Raw genomic sequence first — 15,000 nt, forward strand, 5'->3', positions numbered from 1 at the left:
GATTTAAAAAGAGTTTTTAATAATAAACTGTAGCTCCTTTTTGTTTTAAAGCATTTTGATCATATCTTTTGCGGCAACCGTGTAAGCAACATATGCAAGTACAGTAGGTTTTTGGGGGAATTCACATTCACATTTTTCAATGGGGATTCACATTTTAGAATTCATATAAACCGTGAACAGAAGAAAACAGAAAATTATAAACCAAAAATCCTCAGGGAAAAGCAGACTCGTCATAAAAAAGGAAATACAAATACAAATAATCTCTCAATAAAACCTTAATAATGGCAAAGGCAAAAGTTCACATATTTGTAAAATAACTGCAATTATTAGAGGCAAATGGGGAAAAAACCACCACACGACGAGACCAAAATGAGTAGATGTTGCGCCTGTTGTGGTGAATCTGCCTCCGATGCTTACAGGCACCAAGAGAGGGGTGGTCAGCACCGGAACCGATGGAGAAGCTCGATTCAGTGTAGCGTAAACAAGGGCTAGTTAACATTTTTTGATAACTTTCTTACACATGACACACCGAACAGCGAACGAAAAGAGAGAAAAATCTTAAACACACAAACCTCTTAGCACCGGCACGATCCCGATCCCGCTCGAAGCGAAATGATCGCGCGTATCACTCGAAGATGCTTTGGAGGGGGTGGTGCTGATGGGGCGTTTAACGGTTTAACGCACGAAGAGCTAATTACCACAGTTGCCTTGCTGATGTCTTGATCTAAAGCGGAGTAAGAATACTGAACCTATTTGATTGGATTGATTCGTTTTCAGTTTATCAAACAAAACACTACAACACGCGCAGCGGAAAATAGGATGGGTGGACTCACAGAAAATGTCGAATGATCTCAATAAGATTCGCGTTAAGGAAAATCGGGGTCTCGTCCTGTGACCACCCCAAAAAACCGGTTACCCAACAAGTCTTTCATGTATAGTTTCATGCTTTCCGTTGACGAACGTTTGGAAAACGAAGGGAAAACTCTTAACTCTTAAAGTCTATTGTAGTGAGACTATCGCCACGGGAAGAATGAGCTTGTTAGCTTATGATGGGATGTAAAGAGAGAGAGAGAGAGAGGGTATGTTTGGTATCAGAGGGTGACATCCCTTATCTTCCTGTTTTGATAAGGTTATCCTTAGTTTCGCAACAAACAAAAAACGGAAAGTGGAAATCGCCCTACTATAGTTACAAATCGTTTTGGTGCTTCGAATAGCGAGTAAGTTCTGTCGTCGTCCCGTTCATGTGTGGTGTGTAGATTGTCGGTTAATTAAGTCTATGCTAAGGAACGCGAGGGGTCAAATTAACGAAAATAATACGTTCATAAAGCAAAGGATAAAAATGTACATTTTTGCCAAAAAGTTAAAAAAAAACAAGCAAATGAAAACTCATAAGAGAGAGAGTGCGAGAGGTAGATCTATTTTCTAAGCTGGCTGCCTTGCTGCACGGGGTTGTACGTGCTCTCTGACTAGCCGGAAACAGATAACAGATGATAAACAGTTATCATAGATCCTGCCACAGGAAGCGATTGTTCGAATTTATCTCATTCAGCATCGCGAAGGTACTTTTGTGTCGGTCGACGATTGGGTTCGGCAATCGGATAATAGGAGAGCATAATGATTGTAGCGAAACAATTGGTTTACGTGATGGTAGAGGAAGGATATACATTCTTTTACTTTCAGTCAACCTTTCGATAATAGACGAACCCAGGATGGCCATCCGGCCAATCTACCGTGGATGGGGATTACAGGCGCCTTCTTACGATCGTTGATACTTTTCACTTTCTTTCTATTCTCTCCTTTATCCTGCTCTAATCCGTTCTTCGGACGAATGGGGGACACTGCGATTTCGAGGCACACACGCCATCTAACGAAGGATGGAAAATGTCTAAACCTCTCCCCCTACAAAGCTGAACTTTCCAGTGCATCTCATACAGCTAGTCTCGAACCGTGACGATGATAGCTGTTTCGTGAAGGATGGATGGTTCGATCGATGAAGCCCGTCGCTGTCCCGATGCCATTCATCAAATTGTCTCCATTCTCCGGTCTTTACGCTTTTTTTTACCCATGTTCTGTTTTCCTATTGGGTGTGGTGTGTTCTTGGAAAAAGAAAATCCTTGAGCTACGTTTTTCCTGTTTTTGTTTTCGAAGTGCGATGCCATTGCAGGCACACCAATAATCTTAGAGAGGCAAAGGAGAGGACCAAGGGAGAGAGTTTTCTTTATTCTTTCGGCATATTTCATAAACATTTCAACAATCATCATCATCAACACTAAACGGAAATTAAATGGAATCAAAATTTAACCCCTTCTCCTCCCCTACTTGTGCTTGATCTTCTTCACATGGTTTTACTTTATACAATTACGCTATCGTTGGAAAGAGTCACCGGATTGACGCGTCTTGTTGTCCGTCCATAGGATGATGTGGTCAGCTGGAAGTGGATTCTCTGCTAATTTCTTGATGTTTGGGATTGTGCACTTTCTCCGAACATACCGGACCCCGTTTCGAATGTGACCAAACAGAAGAACCCCTTGAGTTGGATTTATCAGTTGGGATTTGAGTTGAGCTTTACCCAGAGAAAGAGATAGAGAGAGAGAGAGAGAGATGGCGGTTGTCAACCCGAGAGTGGCAGTCAGTCGCTCGATGTGAATATTTAAAATTACGAATATGGAACCATAAAGTGGTGATTAAGCAGAGCATTGTATTGTATTGTGCGTTGCAAAATGTGCAAAAAGCGAAACAAAAAATCGTATATTGGAACACGCAAAGCGAGAGAAAGAACCAGTTGATCACTGCCAGCTTTCGTTACCGCGGCACGCGAACTAATGCCCTTCCGTAGGGGTGGCAGTCCGGGAAGGAGGGAGAGCGTTTTGTCCCCAAAAAGGGGCACTAGTTCCCGTGCGTACGGTCAAGAAGCAATCAATTGTAAATGAATGAAGTGAGTGAGGAAACGTGGCGAAATGGATGGAAACTAATGTGTACAGAGGCCAGGTTATTACAAAGTACTTCGTATTATCTCTTTTTTCTAATGAATTGTCCCGATGGTGGACGAATGTACGAGTACGCGTGTGTGTTTGTGTGCATGGTTTTGTGTGTGTACGTTGAATGGTTGGCGTGTGCTTCGCCACACGGAGGAGGGATTAGATGGTAATGAGAATGTAAAGACGGCGGAATCTTGGCTGATCCTTGGGGTCATACACAAGTGGTAATCGATGGTGGGGGAGCAATGTGGCAGAAGGTAGAGCAAATTTAGCGAATGTGAGCACGTGTGTTTGTGTGATGAGTGTGCGAGAGTGAGTTGAAGCGAAGGACTCTTCATAGAATTGTATAAAGTAAAACAATTTAATTCGAAAAACAACTTCTTATTCGTAACAAAAAGCAAACATTATTAGAACCCATATCATAAGAGAGACCGATCGATCGGATTCGGATCGTCGGTTAGCCCGCGCTGAACGGCAACAATTGGAAAATACACAATTCATACAATCATCTGAAACCAGACACCATTACTCGCCTTTTCTTTTTTTTCGTTTGACACACTATTTCCGCTTTACAACAAACCTTCCCCGGTTCCAAGTAGCACCAGGATATCGAAGGAGCTACCGGGTCAGTAGCTGGTGCTCTTCGGCGGGTTCAGTGTCCTTGAATCAAGGATAGTGTTCGTGTTCATAGCAGCTGCCGACAACTCGCAGCACATGAAGCATCGGCATATGGACAGTAATAATGAACGAGAATGCTCAGCTATCAGGTGCTTCTTGAACCAAACTGACACGTTATCTTTTAATTTAAAAGATCATCTCTCCTCTGACACACTCCTTTTTGGGATTTATGCTGCGATAAGGCAGGCTAGCATTCAGGATGTAAAACGTAACAATTGAAAATACCTCAGATTGAGAAGCAAACGCAAACGTACAGGGCAAACGCGGAAGAGATACAGTCGTAACGAGGGGAATATCTAATCGGATATAGAGTTGGGCATTAGCTGGCATGGGAATACTCTCTTCCTACTCCGTCTGCTGCCCCTGTCCACTGACGTAATGGCATGGCTGGTGCACCTCTAAGAAATAACCAATATCGAACATTCCACCGAATTCAAATGCGATGAATGTGAGCAGCAACACAAGTTCAGTAATCAGTGCGAAGCCGTGAGCCAAATCTCACAAAAAGAGAAAACCAAAGCCAGCGTACAATAGAACTCAGAAGCCTTGGGAGAAAGGATTCTTTTTGGAAAATGAATAGTCCGAACCAACAGCAGCAGCAGCAGACGACGCCCTTCGACAGTCAGGTATCCGGTTCATGCACATTCTTGCTAAACTCATAAAATTAACAGGCAAATAGGCTCGACCGATTTTCAAATTTAAGGAAAAAGTAAAACAAAGAAACAAGAAAACCTCATGAAAAACTTATTACCGCCTAGTGTGCGAGCAGTGCTCCAGTAGGGTTTATGAAAACTAAAAAAAAAAAACTAGAAGCAGAACATATTTGAACACTTGTATGATTACGAATAAACAATTGAAAACAAAAAAGGACAATTGGAACATCATGATCATCTTTGGCGCGTTGAACAAACGAAACGGCACCGCTATCGGTGCCGTTTATTTGCTTTTCGTTTGCCTGTTCGTGATACGTGTGCGCGAATGTTTTTCTTATTGGTTGTTTGATTAGTGATCGTGTTATGAATGAAAGTGAAATGGCTACACGTTCCCATTTAGATTATTTTGTTTATTTAATATCGGTTCTATAGTCGATTGCACTGGGTTTGATTGAATTACTATTTGCCGAATTTATTACCTTCTACAGGAAGTTATGGGAAACAACGAGAGGGTGTGTATGTAAAGTTCGATTATCAACGGAACGTACCGATAAATGAATAAAAAGCACCATGCTTTGTAACACGTAGCGTTCGATTGTTTCAGGAATCCGAAATTCAGTGCATCAGTATTGCACTTTCCATTGGCTGCGAACAACCATTAACGGTAAATAGGTTGATTATATGCTGCAAACCTGTCCTGCATCTATCAGCAAGCGCCACAAATCAACCTACTTGCAGTTACGTTACGTATGAAGTTGCATTTGGATATGTGTTCCAACTCTTTGTTTTTTACCATTTTTTTTGCATGAATAAATGTATTCTTTACAGTCATCTTGTTATCGACATAGTCAATGTAAAAATCCAAGGCATGGTGGCAATTAGTTCGGTTTCGGGTAGAAGGGCAGTGTGGAGAAGATGCTAGCGCGATCGATAGTTCCATTGCAGTAGCGATACTTGATAGCCTGGATGTCCGATGGTATGGCATGGTTGCTTCCGAAATCAGGCTTATCGTACTCCGTCTGCAATGTAGAGTGCAAGGTCCCATTGTTAGGCTTTAGGTGCTCAAAACGAGTCCCTCGGATGTACACCTACCAAATTGTATAACACCTGCTGTCGTCCATCCCTCGATCCAGCGGTTTTGCTGTAGTGCATAATGCTTCCATAATTATACGAGATATTGTAGGTCGTTGTGATCCCATCCACATCCTTTCCAAAGTTGGTAGCAAAAAAGCTGTCCGCTGTTGAGGTGAAATGGAAGAATTAATTTAAGAAAAACGAATCAGGAATCCGATGGGCTCCGTTAGCTTACTCTGATACTCAGGCCTTAAAGCGCTCCGATCGATGTAAATATATTCGTCCCGATCAGCGCGGCTCACTTCGTGCAGGAAGCCCAAAGTGTGCATCAGCTCGTGGACCGGTGTTCCACCGAAGAGACACCCAGGCGTCTGCAGATTAAGGATGTTCTGGCTATTGTCCTCCTGGCGTCCGAGCGAGGCAAAGCAGCCTGCGTGGCGGTTTGTAATGTGCACGTAGTGTTTCGTTTGCGGATTGCGAGGAATAAACCGGACGCACGTTTGTCTCTGTAGCTCTTCCATAGAACGTTCTATTACATAAATCTCGTTTGGCTCTGCAGATAATAGAATAAAGAGATACAGCGCAGTGAGTGTAGTGTAATCAAGGATTCTTGATTTTTCTGATCGTATCGTACATACTGAATGTTCCTGGTTCAAAGTAATACGGTACGATCGCGTTTGGCCAGACCGTCGTTGGATACTTATCGGAGAACGATACTCGTTCGACGTCCTGTTGCTCCTCGGGGAGCATGATATCTCCCTGGTAGTAATAACCGAAACCAAGCTCATGCGGTCGACGGTGATCAGTGCGTTCATCGTAACTTTGCACTAACCGTCCTACAGTTGTTGGAAAGGAGAGCAATTATCTCGGATGCTCCGAGCGTGGCACTGACATTGGCGGAGAACCTTCACTAAAAGCAGCCAACGATCCACTTACCTACTTCGGGACTTCCTGTGCGCGAATACCCTGCACTCCGTCCAGCGCTTTCGGTGAGCATCACAACCATGCACCACGTCATCAAAAACGTGCCCAGAAGCGACATGGTGGTTGAGTTTACGTCCAGCACACACTATTCTAACAATGTACTTGCGGTGACGGACAGTAGCTGACTAGTGGAGCTATGCCGGTGGGTCGCCGATATTTATATGACCCCAGCAACGTAACTCCCTGACGAACTTGGCCGTTCTGTACCGGTGGGTTGAATGCGACGAAGGTTCCAACGCTCCAATCGCTTATGCTATGGGGCATTTTCTATGCATTCGATAGAGTTCATTAGGGCGGGAAATGTTGCGGCGATTTCCGCAGAATGCTTTCTGTGACCCCTTTCGCTACCGGCAATGTGGCTGGACTAGACCAGGCACCGGCTTACAGTGACTTACAGCCAACAGGAAGTGTGTCTTACATCGAATGGTTATTGCTTTAACTACAATTCGATTTTTAATTAAATTTAACCTTTTAATTTCATCTACACATCGTGAGTAGGAACCATTCACAAGAGAATTCAATAGGATGTATCACCAAAATGTGCCCTGCACTGTGTACTAGTGTAAAACCTAAATAGAATCTTATCGCTCAATTATGCAGTTACTTAACCTTCATTCATGGGGAAGGCGTTATCCAACAACCGTTTTTGTATTTTCCCTTTAGTGAAACATATTGAGATTTATTTATCGCATGATGATTTTTTTACTTTTTTATTTTTACTAACTATTAGCGATAATTAGGTTGATTATGAGTAGCAAACCTGTCCTGTACCTATCAGCGTGTGCTACTATTCAACCAAGTTAAAGTTACATTGTAGGTTCACTTAGAATTGTGTTTAAACTCCCTCATTTCATTCATGTTTATGCATGAAAAAAATGTGTTTAAAGTTTAGAGCCATCGTGTTATCGGTATGTTTAGTATAAAGATCCAAGGCGAGCAGGCAATTAGTTCGGCTGCGGGTAGAAAGGCAGTGTAGTGAAGATGCTGGCGCGATCGATGGTCCCATTGCAGTAGCGATACTTGATAGCCTGGATGTCCGATGGTATAGCATGATCGCTTCCGAAATCAGGCTTATCGTACGGCTTCTGCAATGCGCAGTCAGTCATGTTTAGGTTATAAAATTCTGTGCATTCATTCGATCTTTCCACATACCAGATTGTATAACACCTGCTGTCGCCCGTCCTTTGATCCAGCGGTTTTGCTGTAGTGCATGATGCTTCCATAATTATACGGGATGCCATAGGTTGTTGTCATCCCTTCCGGAGCCTTTCCGAAGTTGGTATTAAAAAAGCTATCCGCTGTTGAGGGGGAATCAGCGAATTAATCGAGCATGAAAGGAGAGGGACATCGATGCCTAGACTAGCATACTTTGATACTCAGGCTTTAAAGCATTTCGGTCGATGGAAATGTATTCGTCCCGATCGGTGCGGCTCACTTCGTGCAGAAAGCCCAAAGTGTGCATCAGCTCGTGGACCGGTGTTCCTCTGTTCAGACAAGCTGGGGTCTGCAGGTTAAGGACGTTCCGACTGTTGTCCTCCTGGCGTCCGAGCGAGGCAAAGCAGCCTGCGCTGCTACTTGTAATGCGCACGTAATGTGTCGTTTGTGGGTTGCGAGGAATAAACCGAACGCACGTTTGTCGCTGTAGCTCCGCCATTGAACGTTCTATGATGAGAACCTCGTTTGGCTCTTCAGACAATAGAATAAAGAGATACAGCGCAGTGAGTGTGGAGTAATCAAGGATTCTTGATTCTTCGGACCGTGTAGTACATACTGAATGATCCCGGTTCAATGTAGTAGGGTACGATCGCGTTTGGCCAAACTGACCCGGGATACCTATCGGAGAGTGATACGCGTTCGACGTCCTGTTCATCCTCGGGGAGCATGATATCTCCCTGGTAGTAATAACCGAATCCAAGCTCGTGCGGTCGCCGTTGATCCGTACGTTCGTCGTAACCTTGCAATAATCTTCCTACAATTATTGGGAATGGTATCAATTATGCTGCTAACAATTAACAATTATGCTCCGAGCGGACCGTTGACGTTGACGGTGGGCCTTTACTTTAGGTGCCTATGGCAGTAATGCTCTACTTACCTACTTCAGGGCTTCCTGTGCGCGAATACCCTGCACTCCGTCCAGCGCTTTCGGTGGGCATCACAACCATGCACCATGTTATAAGAATCGTACCCAGAAGCGACATGGTGGTTGTGTTTAGGTCTAATACACTCGAACTAGTCAAACAATGTACTTGCGCTGACTGACAGTAGATGACTGGTGGAGCTATATCATGAGGTCTCTAGTATTTATATGGCACCAGTTGTTGTAAAGCAATATCCAGAAGAATTTGGCCGCTCTGCGCCAGTGGGTTGTTCGTAATGAAGGATCCAACGCTCCAATTGATTATGCTTTGGAGCATTTTCCATCCATTCAATAGAGTTCATTAAGGCGGGAATGTGGCTGCGATTTCCGCAGAATGCTTTCTGTGACCCCTTTCGCTAACGGCGATGTGACTTACAGTGACTTACAGCCAACGGAAGCTTTGCGTTACATTGAATGAACCAATCAGTCTTTTATAGATGATTTGAAAATAAGGTTTATGTTTTTTTTTATTTTAATGCATAATATTTTTATCTTCTCCATTTTAGTTACATTTCTGGAGTACCTACTACTACTCAGTACAATTCAATGGGATGCATCACCAAAATGTGATGTGCACTGTGTACTAGCACCAGGCGGAAAGCGAATCTTATCGCTCAATTATGTAGTTACTTAACCTCCGTTCATGGGGAAGGTGTTTTCCAACAACTGTTTTTTTATGTTTTATTATTATTGAAACATGTTTAGACATACTTATCGCACATACGGATGTTTTTGTTTCGAGCCTCATTGATGTCGCATGACTCACAGTGAATTATTTCTTTTTGAGTATGCACTATTTTATTAAATAGGGCTAAGGTTAGTTCATGTCAAAAATTGGCTCATATTTGATGATTTTTTGTGAAGAAACATTCAACTTAATTTTTTCTAATGAATATCATATTCAATTACAACTTTTCAAGAATATTTGCTTCTATTTTAGGCAAGATTTTTTTAAAACTTCATTAATGGCATCGAATTTAGGAAGGCGTGTTTTGGAATGGAAACTTTTTACGGTGCCCATCGTAGCCGCGTGCTGGATCGCCATTAAAATACAAACCAGTAAGTTTTTGTTAGATTATAAGTTTATTCATGTAGTTCCGTCGAGATTTTTGCTGAATTTCCATTTTTTTATTTTTGGCAGATTTTTGAAGTTGAAAAATTGGTCATAATATGATCAAACCGGGTTCGTCACTTAAACGGGCAAGTCTTTTGATTCGGACCAAAAATGGTTAGACGATTTGTTTGTAGAAAAATATCTACCTATAAATGTTTTTGCAAATGCTATAATAAACTGGATGAGTTAATGAGTGAAAAGCAGAAAGAAAAAATAGAAGAAAGTGTTGCGCGATTCACAATTCAAACAGCAATGACCTGTAAAAAACCATTTTGCTCTCTCAAAATATATCCAATATGTTACATGAGCATAAACGATGGTATGTTTTATTTACAAAATAATTATTAAACATAAATAACAACAGTGATGTGAATAGATCTAATTCACTTTTGCTGTTCTAAATACGTTTGTTGAAAGTGTTCTCCCGACGATGCTATTCTACCCTTCCTTCATTCTCACTTGTTCCTTTCCACTTGAAGTATTTTCATTAATTTTCTTTATACGTACTAAAAAAAACTTATCCACCACTTTGCATAACTTGTTTCTTCATGAGCAAGTCGGTTACGAGCAAGACGAATATGGAAAAGCAGAGTGATAAACTCGTCGCTTCAAATGACCATCGGAAGAACGTGTCATCCATTCATCAGCTGGTATGTAAATGCAATTGGATTACTTTTAATTGTAAACCCCTTGCTATAAATACCTGCTGCGGCAATCTACACAGTTGCAGTCCTGTGCGGAAAAGCATCGAAATGTGCGTCTTCGAGTGGAAACTTGCATTTCTGGTCGTGTTTGGTGGTTTACTGCAGCAGTCTCTTTCAGCTTTCAGTTGGCCCGTCGAAACCAAGCCATCCACGGTAGTCGGTAAGCTGAATCGAACAAATTCCCCGACTAAATAGCTAATTTTCTAAACACGGGCCGATTTGTTTCAGGCGAAAGATTGATGAAGTACGCTTCCAAGGGTAGTAGCAACTATAACGGATATCCGCACGAGTACGGATTTGGGCACTACTATCAGGGGGACATCATTGTGCCGCCGCGACCACTGGATCGTGTTGCGCCGAGTGAACAGTTTCTAGGACTGAAGTGGCCGGATGGCATTGTACCGTACGTCGTCGAGGCCAATTTCAGTAAGTACCAAGGGGGTCTGGCGAGTCGGCCAAATAAGAATTTTTTTATTATTATTATTATTATGTTTCTTTGCCCTCGTACCGGCAGCCAACAAGGAGAGACAGAAACTGCAAGACGCCTTCAAGCAGTTCGCGGATAACACCTGCATCCAGTTTGTTCCTCGCTTGGACGAGTTGCATTTCGTGACGATCACGAATCGAGCTGAGGGTTGCTACTCCGGTGTTGGTCGCATCCCGATGAATAATTTCAACAACATCAACCTCCAGACACCGGCATGTATGCAGTCGGTCGGTACGCCCGTGCACGAGATGATGCACGCGTTGGGTTTCTTTCACGAGGTCAGTCGCCCGGATCGTGATGAGTTTGTGACGTTGAACACGACAAACTTGCGTCCAGAGTATCAAGGTAAGTGTGTATTGTTAGATAAAAAATACAAAACCTTACGCTCGCACTCCATTTCATTCCAGATCCAGCCTTTATTGAAATTAATTTCGGCAAGTTAGATGCCAGCATCGTTACAACTTATGGGGCGCCGTACAACTACGGCAGTGTGATGCACTATTCCCGGTTTGCTGGCTCGATTGGGCTATGCTGTCCCGTGCTCGATAACATCAAGCCGTACATGGGCGATTTTGGTAGCGAAGGCGGTTTGACGCCGCTCGACATTCAGCAGGTAAATGCACGGTACTGCAATGAATAAACCACTACGCCTGTGAGTGGAATCCAACTTGAACGGAAATATAACTGTTTGTTTTGCAACTGTAATATACCGGCGCTTTAATGCAACAATCGTTCACCGAAAGAAGCTTCGATACTTTTGCGCCCTTCCGTCGATCGCGATGTACCTTCGCCCAGTTCCGCAGACACTTCAGCACGGATCGTCGTCGTCGTTGTCGGGTTTTCCTTGGAATGCTTGCGATGCTTGAACAGCTGCCCAACCTGTCGCTCCATTACGGAGCTTAAGCTGTGGCGATGCTTCGCCTTCCGGGCGACACTCCGTTGTGCTTCCTCTTCCGACATAAGCTGCCCATCGAGATAGACGATGGTCGAATGGCGCCGATCGGGACCATCGTACAGATCCTGCATCGTGTTGGCACTCACCTCGGATAGGCAATCGGATAGGCTACGGTGCTGCGATGCTCCGCTGCTACGGCCATCCAAACCCTCATCCTCATCACGGCACTCCATTGGAGTGGCCCGGGATGAACCATTCTGCTCGGGTTTACCATTCCTTTCACTAGCAGCGCTACCGGCCGACTGCGGAACGGATGTGACTCCAGCCGAGGCTGCCTTTAACCGTTCGGCCCGTTCCTGCATTATCTCGCGGCACCGGTTCGTGCAACCGCCGACCCACTCGGAGATGAGCACGCCCAGTGCCACGACGTAACCGAACAGCATCAGCAGAAACATACCCTCGGTATCGGCGAGCGTTAGACCGCGCTCTTCCGGTGCCGGACCACGCAACGACTCACCGACCGATGCCTCCCGGTAGCGACCATCCTTCGTTTTCATCGTGTTCCAGAGCACCTCCCGTTTGAGCTTCGTGATGATGCCCGCCTCCTGCATGTACAGGATGGCATTGTTGATCGGATCGCGGTGCACGGAATACGGAGGAAAGACCAAGGACACTCCGTACAGGGCAAAACATTCACGGCTCACGTGCAAACCATATCGCTTGTTGATGAACCTATCAATGGGACGAACAGACAGTTGGTGAACGTCTACGGGGTTTCAGTCGATCATGGTGCACTCACTGGTAGGAGAAATTGGATTTGATCAGAAACTGAAGCTCCTCCTTGGAACCGATGAAGGCGTACGAAATGAGAAACGCTCCGGTAACGTTTCGTATGCCCTCCTCGACGCTGCTCACGTATCGCAGATCCTTCAGCAGCTTGTTGGTGGCCTGGTGGCTCGAGTTGGCGAACCAACGTTCCCATCCACCACGATCCAGCGTACCGACCCGGTAAAACCCACGGTTCAGCTGCTGCACACTGTCCACCCGTTCCGGCTCGACCGGCAGCGTTATGAAGGCTATGATCGAACCCGTATAACAGGCCGTAATGATGATCGTAAACACCCAGTAGATGCCTACGGAATCGAGGGTGTGCGATTAACCGACGATCGTCGGCACACGGTTCGCCCGGCTTACCGATCAACATCCGCGTGGACGTTTTCTTCGTGTTGCTCCACGAGTTCTCACCCTGGAAGGTAAGACTGTTGGTGAACGTACCGAATACATACCAGAACATGTTCTCGATCTCGCTCCAGTTACCCAGCAGGTGGCGCAACGTCATTTTGTCGGAAAAAGCGAGCGGAAAGATGGCCAGCAGATAGATGAAGATGATGGCCACCCAGACGGGCCACTGGAACGGACCCAGGATGGCACGGTACCTGGTAAAGATCTGTGTCAGAAGCAACGGAAGGAAAAGCCTGTTATCTCAGGCCACCCTACCTTGGCAATGCGCTAGACATTAGCGTCAGAAAGGCGGCACAATCGCTCGAGTGAGCGACGGACATTTCGGTGCCGATGTTGCGCTCGATCGTCACGTAGATCCCTGCTAGGCCGATGTCTGCTTGGCGTCGCTTGATCTCATCCACAACCGCATCACCGGATCTGGTGTGGATAGTAATCGAGTGTTATCATGCTGGCCTCACAGGAAAGGCTCCCCCCCCCCCCCCCCCCGGGGGGGGCCTACTTACCCCATCTGTGGTTTGGATGGTTCCACAATGTCGAAGGTAAAGTTCAGATACCGGGAGAGTGTTTGCAGTAGTCGGATCTCTAAGCCCTCCCAGCGAATCTGCACATTTCCGACACCGTCCGTGGTGAGCCGCTTGATGGTGAACGGTGGCTGATGGGCGGCCATGACCGTGTAACGGTGACCGGAGAACCCACGCCGGAGCTTCGGTGGAAACAGATTGACGCTGCTGCGCGAGAACTTGTTGCCAATCCAGGACGTTAGCACCTGGGGCCGGTTCGCACCCAACCCATCGATGTACAGCTCGTCCGTGTACAGTACGTACGGTTGCTCGTTGTTGATCCGCTTGTCCACCGAGTACGATTCACCGATCACCAGCAGATTGATGATGTCCCGGGATTGCTTGGAGGCGAGAAACTCCTGCAGCTTCCACTGGCTCGAGCGCGGTATCAGCACGACACGGCTCGTCAGCTGCGGTCCGATCACCTTCCGTGCCATCATGACGTCCGAGAGGAAGAGGAAGTAACTGCGGCACATCGAGCCGGACGGCTGCAGAATCTCCGGATTGTCGAGCGTGTAGTTGGGCCCGATGCGCCCGGTCACGTACGTCGTGGGAAACTCACTGAACAGTGCCTCCAGAATGTAGTTCTCCGTGCTGCCGACGTACGTATCGTACAGCACGATCGGTATGCAGGCGTGCATGTACTTCAGGATCACTTTAATGAGCAGCGTCACCAGCGACATGGTCTGCCGGTTGTCGATCAGTACGTGGGCAAAGTTTCGTTCCCAGATTTGTTCACGCGTTTTCGGATGCCCGTAGAAGGTGGGATCGACACGCCGTTTCTCACGGACCGGGCTCACCTCGAGACATTCTGCGGATGTGCAGGATTCGTTGTCACCGCTCGGCAGCTCTTGGTACGCACCGGAGTAGAAGCCTTCACTGGCCAGCTCATAATATCGTGATGTCTGATGTGGCGCACCCTTATAATTGATCAGCTGGTCGTTGAAACGTTCCGGGTGGTTAATCCTGGCGAAGGCACTGGTCCAACCTTTGGTACCGGTGAGAAGGGCGCACAGAATGACACCGGACAGTAGGAGTGTGGTATCGCCCATCGTTCCGCAGGGATGGTAACGTCCGAGTCCGAGCTGCCGATTGCTCGGCAAAGGCGTGCACACGATGAAGGTTGTGCTTATATACCAGTCCGATGCGGTAACGGATGGCCTTTGTAGGAAATTGAATTTCCAAGCAACGTTGCGTTTTGATATTTATGAAAGCATGTGACCCTTTGACCCCAACCTTTCACGGACCGTATCTCGGGAGCATTGTAGGAGATTGGTTGGTACAAGGTGATTAATTGATGTTTTGTTTCTCTTTTAATGCCTACTTTTAAAGAAAAAAGCAGCTTCAGCATTTAATGTGGACGAAAATAGCTGCAAAGAATCGCTCTTCGAACGAACGATTCGCCTCACGAGCATCAGCGCCACCTAGCGGACACCACTGAAGGGGGTTATTTCACCACGCGTCATCGCAGCAGGACGACGAAACGCATCTCAG

The 15,000-nt window shown here is 45.8% G+C and overlaps 5 protein-coding genes across 11 annotated transcripts in view; 2 read left to right on the top strand and 3 right to left on the bottom strand.

Moving 5' to 3' along the window:
* LOC126571436 (histone demethylase UTY) overlaps positions 1-9,528 on the top strand; it is a 75,896-nt gene extending 66,368 nt beyond the window's left edge. For 5 of the 7 annotated variants that reach the window (XM_050229937.1, XM_050229938.1, XM_050229939.1 and 2 more), the window contains one exon: positions 1-4,489. This exon is cut by the window's left edge and continues 1,577 nt beyond it. The gene's annotated coding sequence lies outside the window, so the exon portion shown is untranslated. Of the gene's footprint in view, positions 4,490-9,010; positions 9,095-9,444 lie in introns of those variants that run through there. The other 2 variants (XR_007607892.1, XR_007607891.1) reach the window with 2 other exon arrangements.
* Positions 5,188-6,389, bottom strand: LOC126577575 (astacin-like). Its single transcript, XM_050239273.1, has 5 exons — positions 6,320-6,389; positions 6,022-6,219; positions 5,619-5,936; positions 5,402-5,547; positions 5,188-5,328 (listed from the first exon to the last, which is right to left on the bottom strand). Exons 1-5 carry the CDS (start codon positions 6,387-6,389, stop codon positions 5,188-5,190), a joined length of 873 nt encoding a protein of 290 aa, XP_050095230.1.
* Positions 7,312-8,565, bottom strand: LOC126577579 (zinc metalloproteinase nas-14-like). Its single transcript, XM_050239290.1, has 5 exons — positions 8,553-8,565; positions 8,139-8,336; positions 7,736-8,053; positions 7,520-7,665; positions 7,312-7,452 (listed from the first exon to the last, which is right to left on the bottom strand). The coding sequence occupies exons 1-5, from the start codon at positions 8,563-8,565 to the stop codon at positions 7,312-7,314; spliced, it is 816 nt and encodes a 271-aa protein (XP_050095247.1).
* Positions 9,529-10,370: 842 nt separating the features above from the next.
* On the top strand, positions 10,371-11,449 carry LOC126577580 (hatching enzyme 1.2-like). Its single transcript, XM_050239306.1, has 4 exons — positions 10,371-10,482; positions 10,551-10,748; positions 10,837-11,154; positions 11,217-11,449. The coding sequence occupies exons 1-4, from the start codon at positions 10,371-10,373 to the stop codon at positions 11,447-11,449; spliced, it is 861 nt and encodes a 286-aa protein (XP_050095263.1).
* A 77-nt stretch (positions 11,450-11,526) lies between these two features.
* Positions 11,527-14,558, bottom strand: LOC126577582 (ionotropic receptor 21a). Its single transcript, XM_050239321.1, has 5 exons — positions 13,450-14,558; positions 13,202-13,363; positions 12,899-13,140; positions 12,504-12,837; positions 11,527-12,436 (listed from the first exon to the last, which is right to left on the bottom strand). The coding sequence occupies exons 1-5, from the start codon at positions 14,556-14,558 to the stop codon at positions 11,527-11,529; spliced, it is 2,757 nt and encodes a 918-aa protein (XP_050095278.1).
* Between the last annotated feature and the right edge of the window lie 442 nt (positions 14,559-15,000).

The sequence above is a fragment of the Anopheles aquasalis genome, chromosome 2, assembly GCF_943734665.1.
Source record: "Anopheles aquasalis chromosome 2, idAnoAquaMG_Q_19, whole genome shotgun sequence".
NCBI classification, from domain to species: Eukaryota; Metazoa; Arthropoda; class Insecta; order Diptera; family Culicidae; genus Anopheles; species Anopheles aquasalis.